The 16,234-nt window shown below is 44.5% G+C and overlaps 1 protein-coding gene across 7 annotated transcripts in view; it reads left to right on the top strand.

Moving 5' to 3' along the window:
* Positions 1-7,897, top strand: part of SYBU (syntabulin) — a 37,461-nt gene extending 29,564 nt beyond the window's left edge. For 2 of the 7 annotated variants that reach the window (XM_040431749.1, XM_040431751.1), the window contains 5 exons: positions 769-822; positions 3,374-3,445; positions 4,102-4,305; positions 4,598-4,747; positions 6,105-7,897. In XM_040431749.1, coding sequence (XP_040287683.1) covers positions 769-822; positions 3,374-3,445; positions 4,102-4,305; positions 4,598-4,747; positions 6,105-7,185 — 1,561 coding nt within the window. In that variant the 3' untranslated portion in view covers positions 7,186-7,897. The remainder of the gene's footprint in view (positions 1-768; positions 823-3,373; positions 3,446-4,101; positions 4,306-4,597; positions 4,748-6,104) is intronic. The other 5 variants (XM_040431754.1, XM_040431750.1, XM_040431752.1 and 2 more) reach the window with 5 other exon arrangements.
* The last annotated feature ends 8,337 nt before the right edge of the window (positions 7,898-16,234 follow it).

The following is a 16,234-nucleotide window of genomic DNA, read 5'->3' as shown; positions in this document are numbered from 1 at the left end:
GGGAAGGGGGAGAATTGAAACCAAAAACCTGGACAACCCTTTTAAGAATTGGTCATGTATATTTGGGCATTTTTTTTCCCCAACTCTAAATTGCTCCAGTCATAGTGCAGAACCTAAACTATTGTTCCTAGAAGGTGTTTTCCTACACATTAGGAGCAGTATTGGACACTGAGCAGCATGGGGCTCACCAGGGGCGTAGCTAAAGGCTCATGGGCCCTGGTGCAAGAGTTCAGCTTGGGCCCCCCTTCCCTCAGTGCTTGTTAGCAAGGGGTAGGGGAGCACATATCCTTCCTACGAGGCAGACATTGAAAGGGCACCCCCTCATGCCAAATTCTTGACCTAACCCCTTCCCTTCAGCCAGAGGTGTAAATTGACCAACATGCACTTTCTTTAATGCCAGTATCTTATGTGGCACAAGGGTCTTTGGGCCCCCTCAGGCTCCTGGGCCCGGTAGCAACTGCTACCTCTGCACCCCCTATAGCTACGCCCCTGGGGCTCACATGTCCACTACAAAAACCATCATTGGCCTATGAGTCATGTTGGAAATGTTGCGGTGAACCCAACCATCAAGCGTTAAGCTGCAAAGTGATAGAACTTGTCAGGACGGGGGAGACTGATGGTCCTCATATGGCCTATGATCTATCAATAACCAAGGAGCGAGCCGACATTATCCCCAGGCTTCCACATTGAGCGCCAGCATTATTTGTTCCTATGAATATTGTATTAATTCTTGATGGCATTCATTTCTCCTCTCTCCTACTCTGGAAGGCTGCCTTACCGTACCGAGCCCCAGAAACGTGTCTCCAGGAGTACCACTGAGAGGTGACTGCATGTGGACCTCTGCCATATCGGTGTATATCATATTGTGTAAACCCTGTGGAGTTTTGGTGCACCCTCTCATAGATATAAATCTGCCATACTAATTCCGTGTACCCATTAGTGCTGTCTTCATTGTGATCATACGTTTGTCTAATCACAGCAAGGTAATGCAGCCAGAGAAAACACAGATTCATCAGGTATGGTAATCTGGCTTTTACCAATATATCAGTGCCAAGGAACAACTTGTGGTGACCTCACCGTGTTAATTCAGGTTTTATATGGGGCTGCAGGTAAATCTCCTGCATTATCTGAACTGTGAGGCTGAGTTAATATGGGTCACTCTCAACACTCGTCTTCCCCCACCACAGGGATGCTAAAATGGTAGTCTCTGCTGTGGAAATGTAGTATTAGATGAGAACCATCCAGATGTGTGACTTGACCACAAACTTTTTGAAAAGCCAAAGGAGGGACAATATCCGCAGCGTGCACAGCCACTCCTTTAACGTGACCAGTTTCTGTTACACTCCAAATCCTGTTTAATTCCCCCACACAGTAGTTTTCTCCTTTTGTTCCCCCATATAGTAGAATGCTCCCTTAGTGCCCCCTCACAATATTCTTGACCTTGTAGTTTTTAATAAAATAAAGTTACTCGCCTAGCCCCGTTCCCCTGATGAATGATGTCTTTGCATTGCTTCTGCCTTCTGGCGGGAGCACAGGCCAGTGAATGGGGGAGCAAGGAGCTAACCGCTGCCTCCTTTACCATTGTATTCAACTGTATCTGTGTCCTCTGGACACTGATACAGTTGAAATCAGGACATGCCACAGCCCTCCCAGGACCGCGAGACAATATTCGAAATCCAGGACTGCCCTCCTGGAAATGGGAAGGTTGGGAGGCATGGCGACTCTCCGTTCTGGCTAATTGAGTAGGGTAGTGAGCAGAGGACCATGATTCTACTCTGCTACCTCTACTTTTACTTTTGCCTTACTATAGATCACTTAAAAGGGTTGTCCGGGTTCAGATCTGAACCCGGACATACCCATATTTTCACCCAGGCAGCCCCCCTGATATTAGCATCAGAGCATGTCAGGCTCCGATGTGCTCCCTTGCCCTGCGCAATCCTTTTTTTATTTACAATAATACACTGCTGGGCGGAAGCTTACGCCCAGCAGTGTGTTCAGTGACCTCACCGGCTCTGATGGGCTGGCTTTAGAGCCCGCCCATCAGTGCCAGTGACGTTACCTGGCTCACTGCTGGGAGAAAGCCTCTGCCTGGCAGCCCTAAGGAGAGCCCACTATGTCACCAGATCTCCTGAAAATGCCTTTGCCCTGCATGATTCAGCGCAGGGCAAAGAAGAGCATCTGAGCATGAAATGCTCTTGTCAGGGGGGCTGCCTGGGTGAAAATATGGTATGTCCGGGTTCAGATCTGAACCCGGACAACCCCTTTTAAAGAGTAACTAAACTTTTAGTCAACTTATTTAAATGTTCCAAATGCCCTAAAAATACATTTTCTAATATACTTTAGACTGAAGACTGAATAAAGTACAGTGGTCCCTAAAACTACTATATTAATTGGTTTCCCAGGTGACCATTGTATGTTGAAACCATTGTAACTTGAGTCCATAACTGTATGGAAAACCAGTAATTGGTTCCAAAGCCCAAAAAATGTTATCCCAGAATAAGTGAATAAAAAAAATAAAAAATAATACAGATAACCAAGACATGTAAAGCAAGTCCTTATCTAAAACAGATAGGAATAGATGCTGGAAGCTGTAAATCCCTTTGTATGGTGAGGACAGGGGCTTCTTCAGGGTTCTCTATAGCACATAGATGTACCAAAAAAATTAAATGGAGTTGACGCCCGGTTGGTGTCCAAAGGAGCAGCTCATCCTGGCACAGACAGGGGGCAGTACAGAACATTTAGTACCGTGGAGGAGCTGCTAGACAACCAGAACAGGTGTTTTACCAGAGAAATGGCCACGTTAAGTCTTGTTTCAACTTATGATGGTCCAGAAAAGACCATTGTTTGTTGAAAATATTGTATTCTGAGGCCATAGTATCTTGAGGGATCACTTGTATATTAGAAAAATTATTTTAAGGGCATTTGCGACATTTTTAAATTTAACTAGGTTTAGTTACTCTTTACTTTTTGTTTGTGCAAGTACTGCTTCTCCACCGGCCTCACTATTTTCCCCAAAAGGGGTGTGCTGAGGGAAGGGATGGGGCCAGCAGCCCCTGCACATTTCCTACATTTTATGCCAATGAAAGAACTGTGAAATCCAAGCCAGCCAGGAGCTGGTGGAGGCTACTCCTTGTCATAAATTAGGCGCATGGGTGTAACTCTACTCTACCATGGGTGTAACTCTACTGTCTTAAAATTAAGAAAAAAAGAGTTTTGCCAAATGTGGTGAGAACAGACCTTTTTATTTCTAACCATTCTCCGGATTATGTAGGATTGGAATATTTAGATCCTGTCAAGGTAATAAACAATGAAAAGGGCATTTATCCAGCATTGTTTTTTTTTTTTGTTTTTTTTCCTTGGTTCTCTACTCCAGCTCGCTAAGGCCCCAAGCACACGGCCGTATTCGGGATCCGTGTCGCGTCCCATTCTCCCCCAACGTCCATAGGTAAGCGGCATTCCTGCCAAAAGACTATAAACAGGAGGACTTTATTATTTTGCAGGCTCCTATTAAAGCAAAGCTCACACTGGCATTGTAAAAAGGAAAAAAAGAAAAAAAAAGTTCTCCGCAAATAGAAAACCCTTGTAACACTCCAGTCCTTGGCTTATCGCACATCTGTTGCACACGGCGTCTTGTAGCTTTTGCCAGTCATTTCATAAAAAAACATTTTGTTTCGGTCTCCTCTACAGAAACTTTTTTGCAATCTTCCTGGAACACTTACCACCCATTTCGAGAAGGATTCCACCCCCATATGCACAACCCAAAAATTCACCAATCAAAAAACTGCTCATACTGTGCATGGATCATATTGCCATTATCCGAACGGAATGTCTCATTTTGAAAAAAACATGAATTTTTATTTTTTTTGTAAAGTTTTCACCATCCTTCTCCTCCGGTATTAGAAAATAATGGCTGCTTTCTTTCAAAAGCAGCGCCCCACCTGTCCATAGGTTGTGTGTAGTATTGCAACTCTTTTTTATTGAAATGAATGAGGATTATCTACAATACTGTATGCAACTTGTGCACGGGCATGGTGCAGTTTATGGAGAATCGCAGCCATATTAAATGACCTTTTTTGAGATTTATTTTTATTCTTGCTGTAGTCGTGTCTCCCATGGACGAAGTCATACATGCTCCTCGACAAAGCCTGTGCACAGTCCCCCTGTCTCGCGTGAGAAGGATCTTTTTTCAGTTCTCTGCAGAAACCAGACTACCCCAATAAATGTTCATGATGCCTACGGTGTGTCTTCTCCGAGCAGCAGTAACTCTGGGTCCTACAAGGGCAGCGATACCAGCCCTACTCTACGGTAAACCTAATAGTTTAATCGCCATAGACTTCATTTTCTATAGTAAAGAGTACTCTACACACACACACAGCCACTTACAGCATTGTGCAAAAGTTTGAGGCAGTTGTGGGGAAAATGCAGCAAATTTAAAGCGGCTATCCAACCATATAGCAGGCCTCAGAGTGGCTGTCCCATTGTGGTGATGATACTTGCCTAGTCCATGCTGCTAGGTTCGGCTGCAGTGCTAATGTATATGTTGTACTATCTTGCTATACATCCACAAATACTAATTTACGCCATTGTCTCTCTATAGACGTACCATGAGATATGCATCTTGTGGTGATAACCACGGCATCAAGCCGCCGTCTCCTGAACAATATCTGACCCCACTTCAGCAGAAGGAAGTCTCTATACGGCACCTGAAAGCAAAGTTAAAGGAGTCACAGGGCACCCTGGAGGAAAGGTATTTTTAATTTACGTATATTTTTCATAATGAATGTGACCTATGTGTACAGTGATGATCCAGCTAGATTTTCAGTCTTTCAGCTCAGATGGTCAGAGCTGAACTGTTGGGTCACATGTATGACAACGGAGTAGATATTGCCTTTGCAATTGACCACTAAAACCAGTTGACATGTCATCAGTATGGCAGCATGTGAACACTGGCCCAAATGAAGAGGAGCTATACCTGCCCTGTCTCTTTGCATAGGTCACACACCACAAATTTACCCCAACCAAAAGCCTGATTAGTGTGCATCAAAATTTCACAAATCTAGGTCCCAATGGACAGCCGCACTGAGCTGCTCAAATTGGAAAGGACTGTGGTATTCCATCCGCTGTTCCATTTGTGACCACTGCTCTGTTTACTTCTAGGAGACTGAAGATGGAGCCAAACTCCACCTCCACCTCCACCATTCCCATAGAAGTAAATGGAGTTATGGGGAATTGGGGACCTCCTTTCTTGTGATCACAGGGGGTCCCAGCAGTCAGACCCTATCCTGTTGGTAGGGAAGAAGTGTTCATTGTGGAAAAAGACCTTTTAAGTCTGGTAATGGATAATCCAGAAAGTCTGATATGTCCAACACAAAGCTCCTCTCTAACTTTCATGAGCCCAGAAGGCTGATCTGGAGGTTGGAGCTGTGTAATTTGCGTTAAGGTTTTATTTTTTTTCTTAGGGCAGAATATCTGACTGCTCTTGGGACTTTGGAGAGGAGAAGCGGCACAGGTGTATGTGTGTGTTTCCTCCCTCCAGAGGAATCGTATGGTTAGTAAATAGCAATGGTCCAGATTCATGGAAAGGGGAAGCAACAGCTCCTCCTCTCCTGGGTAGCAAAACCATCTTGACTATGGGCCCCCCTAACCTACATCTAAAGCGTTTATATTCAAAGAATTGCAACACTAATCTACTGATATTACAGTATGAAGCAAAAGAACCAAGCAACAAAGGTGTCATCACTCAGGATATTATGGACCATCGAGCGATATTCAGGAACCACCTTGTCTTGGCTACCTCTTAAAACCATTTCTGTTATTTTGCCATTATAGTCGGTTTGTTTAGGATGAGAGAAACGTGGCTGCTTTCTTACAGATATGGCAACGCACCTGTCTAAAGGTTGTGCATGGTAATGCAGCTTGGCGCAATTCACTTCAATGGAGCAGAACTGTAATACAGACTCCACCTGTGGACAAGTGTTGCACTGTTTCTGGAAGAAAGTGACCTTATTTTTCTAACCTTTGACAACTCCTTAATTGTAAGGCTTTGGTTACTTGTGTGTTTGTTTTTTTTTGTCTGAGATATGGCTTTTTTTTCCTAATTGTAGGGAAACAGAAATAGAAGACCTAAAATCTCAGCTCGCTCGCATGAGAGAAGACTGGATTGAAGAGGAATGTCATCGTGTGGAAGCCCAGCTCGCCTTGAAAGAAGCCCGGAAGGAAATCAGACAACTAAAGCAGTTCATTGAGACCATGAAAAACAGTTTAGCTGAGAAGGATAAAGGAATTCAGAAATATTTTATAGACATTAATATTCAGAACCGGAAGTTGGAGACTCTGCTGCGTAGCATGGAGCTGGCTCAAGATGGGGCATTTAGAGATGACTCGTGTTTGGACTACATATGTAACTCTCCAGGGGCGTCTCTTACAGAAAGTGCCATTTACGATAAAATGTCGGATGCACTTCTAATGGAAGACCAAGCAATGGAGGAAATGGCAGATTGTGACCTCCTGAATGATGATCTGGCAAACAGAGACTGTTTGTATGATGATGTCGTCATGGACACCATGAGTGATGAAAGTCTGACAAATTTGAATTCTACCACATTGCAGGGCAAGGTCAGCTTTGAAAAGGACAGGGAGAAATTTAATTCCAAAAGGGCTCAAGGTTCAAGTTGGATGGAACAGGCAATCCAGACCGATATTGTTCCTTACAGCCTTGATCTTGAAAATCTCATCCTGAAGATCTTCAAATCTCATAATGACAAGCTGATTGGTCAGTCTTCTGTTTTGCAGGGGCTCCAATTGAAGTGTTCTACTAACTTAATAGATTTGACCCCCGATGATCCAAATTCTGCCATACTTCTCTCCCCGGATTCTCAGAACAATGATTCTCTTCTAATTCCCATGTCAAACCGTGCTATGAAAGAACTTGATTTTGATGGACCTTCAGTTCAGCTGCCAAGTACAGACACGGCACAGACCTGTGTAGCCGAGAAACACTGGAGTGACCATTTTTTGACCGACTTCCTGGCTGTGGCTGTGCCTGTAATTCCTTCAGTTTTATGGGCATTCACTACCCAAAGAGGAAATCCTGACCCGGTGTATAACTTTGGTACGATGATGCGAGGTTGTTGCTTGATGGCTCTACATACTCTTCGGAAAACCTCAACCAACACTTATATTTAATTCTTGACGTTTTGTAGAACTTTGACCTATACCATCGACTGAACAGTGTCCTGTTCTACTGCTTAAAGGGGAAACTGTTCTCCCAGTTTTTTTAATCTCTTAAAAAGGACCCACTATGTTCCAAATTTTTGTTTTGCTTTTGTTTGGTACTCTCTATGGCTTGTTTGATAGATTCACAACCAAAAAGCTAAATATATAGCTCTGGGATTTGAGAAATATTGACTACTATAAAGCCTTATTCAGATAGGTGTTTTGTACCAGTGACTGTCCATATTCTAGACATAACACCTGGATCCATAGTGGGTCTGCTGGAACTGAGCTTACAGCAGCATAGCCGTCTGATTCGGTTCCAGTAGAGGATCCTGATGTTGCATCCAAACTACATATGGTTGAAAGTGTACAATGCGCTTGTCTGAATGAGTTTTTACTCATTTGCCATCTCTGATGCAACACTGCCAGAATATAATGTTAGTGTGTTACTTCCCCTTTAATGACATTTGCTGTGATGCATAGAGCACTTACTAAATTGAATAAATTTCAATTTGGCACTTTTGCACCTAAAATGGTTTTCATTTGCACTTTACGTTTCTTATTAAATACAAAAGAAAAAAGAAAAAATAATTCACTTTAGGTTTCTTACTAAATGCAAAAGAAAAAATAATGAATTGATAGCTTTCCCTTTCCTTCATAAATTGCACTGAATTTGTAAAGGGGGAAAAAAAAAAAAAAGCTATTTGCTCTTGAATGTGACTATTCCAAATCTTGCACTTGTACAATTCACTCTTCCTGCTGCTCTTTATTGATGTGCTTCTTGTGTGATATTAGAATTTATTTTTCTTGCCCTGCACTAGCACCTGAGACATTCACTGACCTCGCCATACCCTTCTACGTAACCCATTTGCTGGCGTATTTGTGTATGACCTATGGCTATCCATTGCATTCCAGATATTCCTAGCAGCGCTGTTCCCCGCACCATTTCATAGTGCCCCGGTTTCCGCTGTAGGTGCGCTTGGCTGTCTGTGAAGTATTTTATTGTTACCTATGGTAATGTACGTTTTATTGGTAACTGCATTGTGTCAGAGCATGTTGTACTGAGAGTCGTGCCTGTATTTAAGAGGTTATTGCAAAAGTGTTTACAGCGTAACATAGTATGCAAGATGTATTTATAGATCCAGTGTATAGTAAGTATAAGAAATTCTAGAAGTGGACCACTTCCATATTTATTAAGTATATATTATGTGTTGCTGTATGCAAACACAGCTTGCCGGATGTCTATGTACAGATTCAATAAAGACCTTCTCTACATCCTGCCTGGAGTATTGACTTGTGATGGGGGGTGTTCTAGAGATTATTCCCTCTGTCCAGACTAAATCAGCACCATCGCTATTTATTTAGGTTTTAGTGCATTTTTATGTAGTTATTGTTGTGTATTTTCTGTTTATCTTAACAACCCCATTGAAGTCTATGGGGAAAACAACTCTATAGAAGGCGGGGACTCCACACATCAACAATTGAAATGCGGTTTTAAAATCTGCACAACAGGTTGATTTTCCGCATGGAAGATTAACCGCTTGCCGCCACTGTAACGTCGATAGGCCTCAGCGACGCCTATTGGCGTCATCTCGTGAGACCTGAGATTTCGTGTGAACGCGCGTGCGTTCACAGCGGCGCGCAGCTCTGAAGTTAAACTACAGCCTGCTAGCGCTGATCATTCGCTGGCAGGCTGTAGATGTTTAAAAAATTGCATCAGAAAGGTATATTAGACGCTGTTTTGATAACAGCGTCTAATATACCTGCTACCTGGTCCTCTGGTGGTCCCTTTTGCTTGGATCGACCACCAGAGGACACGGGCAGCTCTGTAAGTAGCACCAATCACTACACACACACACACACACACACACATTACACCCCCCCCTGTCACTTATTAACCCCTGATCACCCCATATAGATAGACTCCCTGATCACCCCCCTGTAAGGCTCCATTCAGACGTCCGCATGTGTTTTGCGGATCCGCACATTGGCAGAACTATATAGAAAATGCCTTTTCTTGTCCGCAATTGCGGACAAGAATAGGACATGTTCTATATTTTTGCGGACCCGGAAGTGCAGATCCGCAATTCCAGATCCGAGCGGGACAAAGTCTGTCCCCATAGAAATGAATGGGTCCGCAATTCCGTTCCGCAAACTGCGGAACAGAATTGCGGACGTGTGAATGGGGCCTAAGGGTCCCTTATCACCGCCAGTTAGTTAGCCACTTGTTAGGTAGTTAGCGCCCACCGCACCGCAGTCACTGATTAGTCGCTGATTAGCGTCATCGCTGTCGCTAATCAGCACTAGTACTATATAGTATCTGTAAGTGATCAAGACTGATCGCAATCAGATCTATATCAGTACATTAGGGTCACCTTAGGCTCTACAAAAAACGCAGTGTTCGCCCGATAAGACCTGATCTTGTGCGCACACTTGCATTCAGTCCGCCCCACCGCAGTGACAGAATTTTTTTTTTTTCTGATCACTGCAAAAACACTGTAAAATCGCTGCGGCGCTATAAAGATCACTTTTGAGCTTTTTGGATCTTTATTGGCGATCACAGCTTTACTTCGCAAGCACTCCTTTTTACTAGGCAGGTGTGCGCTTTTTCCTGGGTAGTCTGAGGAATACCCCCTAAATTTAGTTAGCCCAAAATGTCAAAAAAGGGGTATTCTGCTGAAGAGTACTTTTAGGATTTCACAGGGCATTTTTACGCATTTGGATTCCAAACTACTTCTCACGCTTTAGGGCCCCTAAAATGCCAGGGCAGTATAAATACCCCACAAGTGACCCCTTTTTGGAAAGAAGACACCCCAAGGTATTCCGTGAGGGGCATGGTGAGTTAATAGAAGATTTTTTTTTTTTTTGGGCACAAGTTAGCAGAAATTATTTATTTTTATTTATTTATTTCTTACAAAGTCTCATATTCCACTAACTTGTGACAAAAAATAAAATTTTACATGAACTCGCCATGCCCCTCACAAAATACCTTGGGGTGTCTCCTTTCCAAAATGGGGTCACTTGTGGGGTATTTATACTGCCCTGGCATTTTAGGGGCCCTAAAGCGTGAGAAGTGCGCTGTGAAATCCTTAAAGTACTCATTGGAATTTGGGCCCCTTTGTGCACCTAGGCTGAAAAAGTGTCACACATGTGGTATCGCAGTACTCAGGAGAAGTAGGGCAATGTGTTTTGGGGTGTATTTTTACATATACCCATACTGTGTGTGAGAAATATCTCTGTAAATGACAACTTTTTCAAAAAAAATTTTTATACAAAGTTGTCATTTACAGAGATATTTCTCACACACAGTATGGGTATATGTAAAAATACACCCCAAAAAACATTGCCCTACTTCTCCTGAGTACGGCGATACCACATGTGTGACACTTTTTTGCAGCCTAGATGCGTAAAGGGGCCGAAAGTCCAACGAGTACCTTTTAGGCTTTACAGGGTTGCTCACAATTTAGCCTTGCCCAAAATGCCAGAACAGTAAACACACCCCACAATGCCAGAAGTTAGCAGAAATGGAAACTTTATTATTATTTTTTTCCTCAGTGTCATTTTCCGCTAACTTGTGAAAAAAAATTAAATCGTACATGAACTCACCATGCCCCTCTGGGAATACCTTGGGGTGTCTTCTTTCTAAAATGGGGTCATTTGGGGTGTATTTATACTATCCTGGCATTCTAGCACCTCAGGAAACATGACAGGTGCTCAGAAAGTCGGAGCTGCTTCAAAATGCAGAAATTCACATTTTTGTACCATAGTTTGTAAACGCTATAACTTTTGCGCAAACCAATAAATATACACTTATTGCATTTTTTTTTTTTATCAGACATGTAGCAGAATAAATTCTGACACAAACTTGTATAGAAATGTAATTATATTTGAACAATTTTACCAGAAAAAGTTAAAAATACACTTTTTTTTGAGAAAATTGTGGTCTATTTTGATTAATATCAGAAAAACGAAAAATGTCAGCAGCAATCAAATACCACCAAAAGAAAGCTGTATTTGTGAGAAGAAAAGGAGGTAAAATTCATTTGGGGGTCAAGTTGCATGACCGAGCAATAAACTGTTAAAGTTGTGAAGTGCCGATTTGTAAAAAAAGGGCCTGATCACTAGGGGGGTATAAGCCTGTGGTCCTTAAGTGGTTAAAAAAAAGGGGGTCATTTTAATAAGACGGGGGCGTTTATGGACTCTACTCTAGTGGTGGATCCAGCGACAGTCTAAATGTAAGACAGCTTCCTTGCTAGCTTATATTTAGACCATTTTTCTACGCCTAAACCAGGTGTAGAAAATGATAAAGGAGACTGGCCTTCCCTGCCCACCTGGCGTGAGCTGAGCGGGGAAAAGTCGCAAATTGTGGTGCAACTAACCATTGTGCCCGGATTTGCACCTAATATAGGAGTATTTCAGGCTAATAAATGACCCCCAAAGTGTACATGAAATTTGTCAAAAATCTCACTTTGCTAGTATGGTTATACTGCAGTTTTTCCACACTTAGGCCTCTTTCACACGGGCGTTGCGGGAAAATGTGCGGGTGCGTTGCGGGAACACCCGCGATTTTGTTCGCGCGAATGCCAAACATTGTAATGCGTTTTGCACTCGCGTGAGAAAAATCGCGCACGTTTGGTACCCAAACCCGAACTTCTTCACAGAAGTTCGGGCTTGGGATCGGTGTTCTGTAGATTGTATTATTTTCCCTTATAACATGGTTATAAGGGAAAATGATAGCATTCTGAATACAGAATGCATAGTAAAACAGCGCTGGAGGGGTTAAAAATAAATAAATAATAATTAAACTCACCTTAGTCCACTTGATCGCGTAGCCCGGCATCTCCTTCTGTCTCCTTTGTTGAACAGGACCTGTGGTGAGCATTAATTACAGGACAGGACCTTTGATGACGTCACTCCGGTCATCACATGATCCATCACCATGTTAAAAGATCATGTGACGTACCATGTGATGACCGGAGTGACGTAATCCAAGGTCCTGTTCCTGTAATTAATGCTCACCACAGGTCCTATTCAACAAAGGAGACAGAAGGAGATGCCAGGCCGCGATCAAGTGGACTAAGGTGAGTTCAATTTTATTTATTTTTTTAACCCCTCCAGCGCTGTTTTACTATGCATTCTGTATTAAGAATGCAATTTTCCGTTATAAACATGTTATAAGGGAAAATAATAATGATCGGGTCTCCATCCCGATCGTCTCCTAGCAACCATGCGTGAAATTTGCACCGCATCCGCACATGCTTGCGATTTTCACGCAACCCCATTCACTTCTATGGGGCGTGAAAAACGCAGAATATAGAGCATGCTGCGATTTTCACGCAACGCACAAGTGATGCGTGAAAATCACCGCTCATGTGAACAGCCCCATAGAAATGAATGGGTCGGTATTCAGTGCGGGTGCAATGCGTTCACCTCACACATCGCATCCATGCGGAATACTCGCCTGTGTGAAAGGGGCCTTAATCTGCATTGTGTGCAGGTAGCCCTAAGGCAGTATTACATTTAGGCCTCTTGCACACACATGTGTGATGCAGACCACAAATTAAAGTCCGCAACGCACGGGCACCAACCCTGGGCCAGCCGCATGTGAATCGTGACCCCATTCACTTGAATGGGGTCCGCGTCCCCCCCCCCACCCCAAAAAAAAAGATAGAACTTGTCCTATCTTCTTGCAGCACGGAACAGAACCCCACGAAAGCATTCCATAGTGCTTCCGTTCTGTTTCGCATTTCTAGATTTGTGGACCCATTCAAGTGACTGGGTCTGCATCCATGTTGCGGAATGCACACAGCCGGTGTCCCATGTATTGTGGCCTTATGCGGGATGTAAGACGGCCACAGGGGAGACACGGTCGTGTGCAAGAGGCCTTAGTGATGTGGCTGACTATTGTCAGGAGGGAAGCGTGCCTTCCTGGCAATCGCCTGCTTGCTAGCGGAGATCTGCTCCACAGTAAAGGGAGGAGTGATCATTATGCCATTGCTCGTCCCCATAGTGACTTGTTTGCTAGCCGCAGATAGTGATTAGATGCCACAATCTGCTGCCGACATGCTTAAAAATCGGGATTGCCCGATGAACAAGTGGCAGTATTAGGCACCTTTCAGACGAGCGAGTGTCACGCTCCAGACTCGCAGTGCAGCACCTGGCCTGAGCTTCCAGCACTGCCGGGGTCACATAGCGTTATATTGATTTATGATGCTATGTAACCCTTAGGCCCCTTTCAGATGAGCGAGGTTTCCGCGCGGGTACAATGCGTGATGTGAATGCATTGCGCCCGCACTGAATCTGGACCCATTCATTTCAATAGGTCTGTGTACATGAGCGTTGTTTTTCACACCTCACGTGTGCGTTGTGTGAAAATCGCAGCATGTCCTATATTCTGCATTTTTCACGCAGCAAGTGCTGATGCTTGCGAGCAAGACACTGATGGTTCCGAAGAGATGTTTGTAAACCCATTGCACCCACGCAAAAACAACTGAACGCAATTGCAGACAAAACTGACTGAACTTGCTTGCGAAATGGTGCGAGTTTTCCTAAACTCATCTGTACCTAATCCGTATTGTTCGTGTGCAAGAGGCTTTAGAGATCTGTATTGTATAGGATAACACTGGCAGCATTATGTCGGTGTTATCTAGTAAGAACTGTAAGGGTTACATGGCATCATAAATCAATAAAATGCTATGTGACCCCGGCAGTGCTGGAAACTCAGGACGGGTACTGCACTGCGAGTCCGGAGCGTGACAGTCGCTCGTCTGAAAGTTGCCTAATACTGCCAGATCATCACTAACGAGCGTTCATATGAATGTTTTGTTAGCAATGATCTGGCAGACAATCTGCAGGTGTAATAGGGCCTTAGGCTGCAGACTGTCTTACAAGCAATGCTTTCTGGTAAAAAGTATGTAAATTGGCTCTTCTCCAGAAAGAAGTCTCTGTCTCTTTGTCTCAGTCTCTTGTGCCGTGTATTCCTGTTCTCTTTCTGGAGAGGAGCTGCTTTGCTTACACGATTTTTCTGATATGCCGGCTTGTGGAGATGTGAGTTCAGACCTCAGCAGGTATTTTTTTTCTTATCCTCCAATCCTTGTCCTTTTCTCAATGGTGTAGCCCAAGGACGAGACAAACTTAGAAGGGAAGAAATTGACCACAATAAATATGATCAAGAAACTTGTAAAGCCAGAAACTGCCCTTTCCCTATGGCTCCAACCTGTATTTGTGAACTACAGAAGTGCCCTCTTAGTGGGAGCGGAGCAGGAAGAGCATGCATTCTCCCACTTCAAAGACCTGCGACTAGATGAACAAAATTGCAAGAAAACAATCAACCAGAGAAAACTCATGCGTCCCCAATTTGCAGATGAACAGGAAAAGAAATGCACACACATACGGTCAGGACCCAGGGCGAAGAGCCTGAAGCTTGTGTGAGTGCAGTGGGGATGAGCGAGTGCATTGGCGGAGTGAGAGGCGAGTAAGGCTACTTTCACACTAGCGTTTTGGCTTTCCGTTTGTGAGATCCGTTCAGGGCTCTCACAAGCGGTCCAAAATGGATCAGTTTTGCCCTAATGCGTTCTGAATGGAAAAGGATCCGCTCAGTTTGCCTCCGTTCAGTCACCATTCCGCTCTGGAGGCGGACACCAAAACGCTGTCCGCCTGATGAAGCGGAGCCAAACGGATCCATCCTGGCACACCATGTAAGTCCATGGGGACGGATCCGTTTTCTCTGACACAATAGAAAACGGATCCGTCCCCCATTGACTTTCAATGGTGTTCAAGACTGATCCGTCATGGCTATAGAAGACATAATACAACTGGATCTGTTCGTGATGGTGCAGTGCGCAGCCCTGCAGGGTGAGCGAATGTGAGGTCACAGGGGTAGTTAACAAACCGAGGGTTGTTCTTGGTACTCACAGTTTTTATATACCCTGGGCCGGCGTACAGCAGTGATGGAGAGGCTGGCACATGGATCCTCTGGGGCACTATCTGTGTATAGGGACCAGGCCAGGTAGTGGGTGAGGTGCCCTGGGTGTTGTAGGTTTAGCGTGCCTGTGGCAAGATCCCTTAAAGTTCGTGACGCCAGTGCCGGTAACGGTGGCACACCGATTTATTGTAGGCAAAATATGGAGAGGCATTATGACTTTGGCTAGAGCACACTGACCTGTCCAGTTCCCTTCCAATCTGGTCCGTATTTTCATATCTCCACATATCCAGTAAATGTCACCCAGCGATTGTTTTTGTTCCTGTAGGTTTCTCCCTGGGTATTCACTATAAATCCCACAGAATTAATTAATCGGTAAAGTTTCCTAAGTTTCTATTACCAATAAGGCTGGTATAACAAGTATAGTTACCAGGATAGATTGTGAGCCCTTGTCCTAGCCTATGGGTCCCAGTAACTAACGGGTACTTTTCCTTCCAATGTGTACACAGATATTGGTATATAGGCTAAAGAAACAGGTTGAAGGTGGAAACGCGTGGTGGTACTAAGGGGTTTAATCAGTGCTTGAAGTGGGCCGGAACGCGGCGGTACTCAGTACCGCCACTTCCAAAAATTGCCCTGGAGAGTACCAGCACCTCTCCGTGCGCCCAGTACGTGGGTTTCCGGTACCGGAGCCGGAGCGCAGCGGAGAGCTGGCAGTATCTCCTCCCTAATGTCGTTGGCTGGGCAGCTAGTGGAGGGGGGCGGGTCGTTGCAGAGTACGGCTCAGGCTGGCGCAGGCAGGGAGTTGACCTCACGTTAGGTGACGTCAACTCCTTCCCGCGCGCCTGTGACTGAGGAGCGATCAGTGCGGCGACCAGTGACTGGTCCTCCTTGGAGTCAGGAGTCGGACGGTGCAGCAAAGAACATCGACTTTGCTTTGGAATCCAACTTCTGAAGAGTACTGGTGAGTGACAGGCACCCCCCCTCCCCCCACACACATTAGTTCCTCTCTGTACCAGTACCCCCCCCCCCCCTGGCAGGGGGGTACTGGTACAGAGAGGAATTAATGTGTGTGATGAGGGGGGGGGGGTCTGATGT

The sequence above is a fragment of the Bufo bufo genome, chromosome 5 (genome assembly GCF_905171765.1).
Source record: "Bufo bufo chromosome 5, aBufBuf1.1, whole genome shotgun sequence".
Lineage (NCBI taxonomy): Eukaryota > Metazoa > Chordata > Amphibia > Anura > Bufonidae > Bufo > Bufo bufo.
Note: the sequence above shows the minus strand (reverse complement) of the source record. Positions and strands in the feature narration are given on the sequence as shown.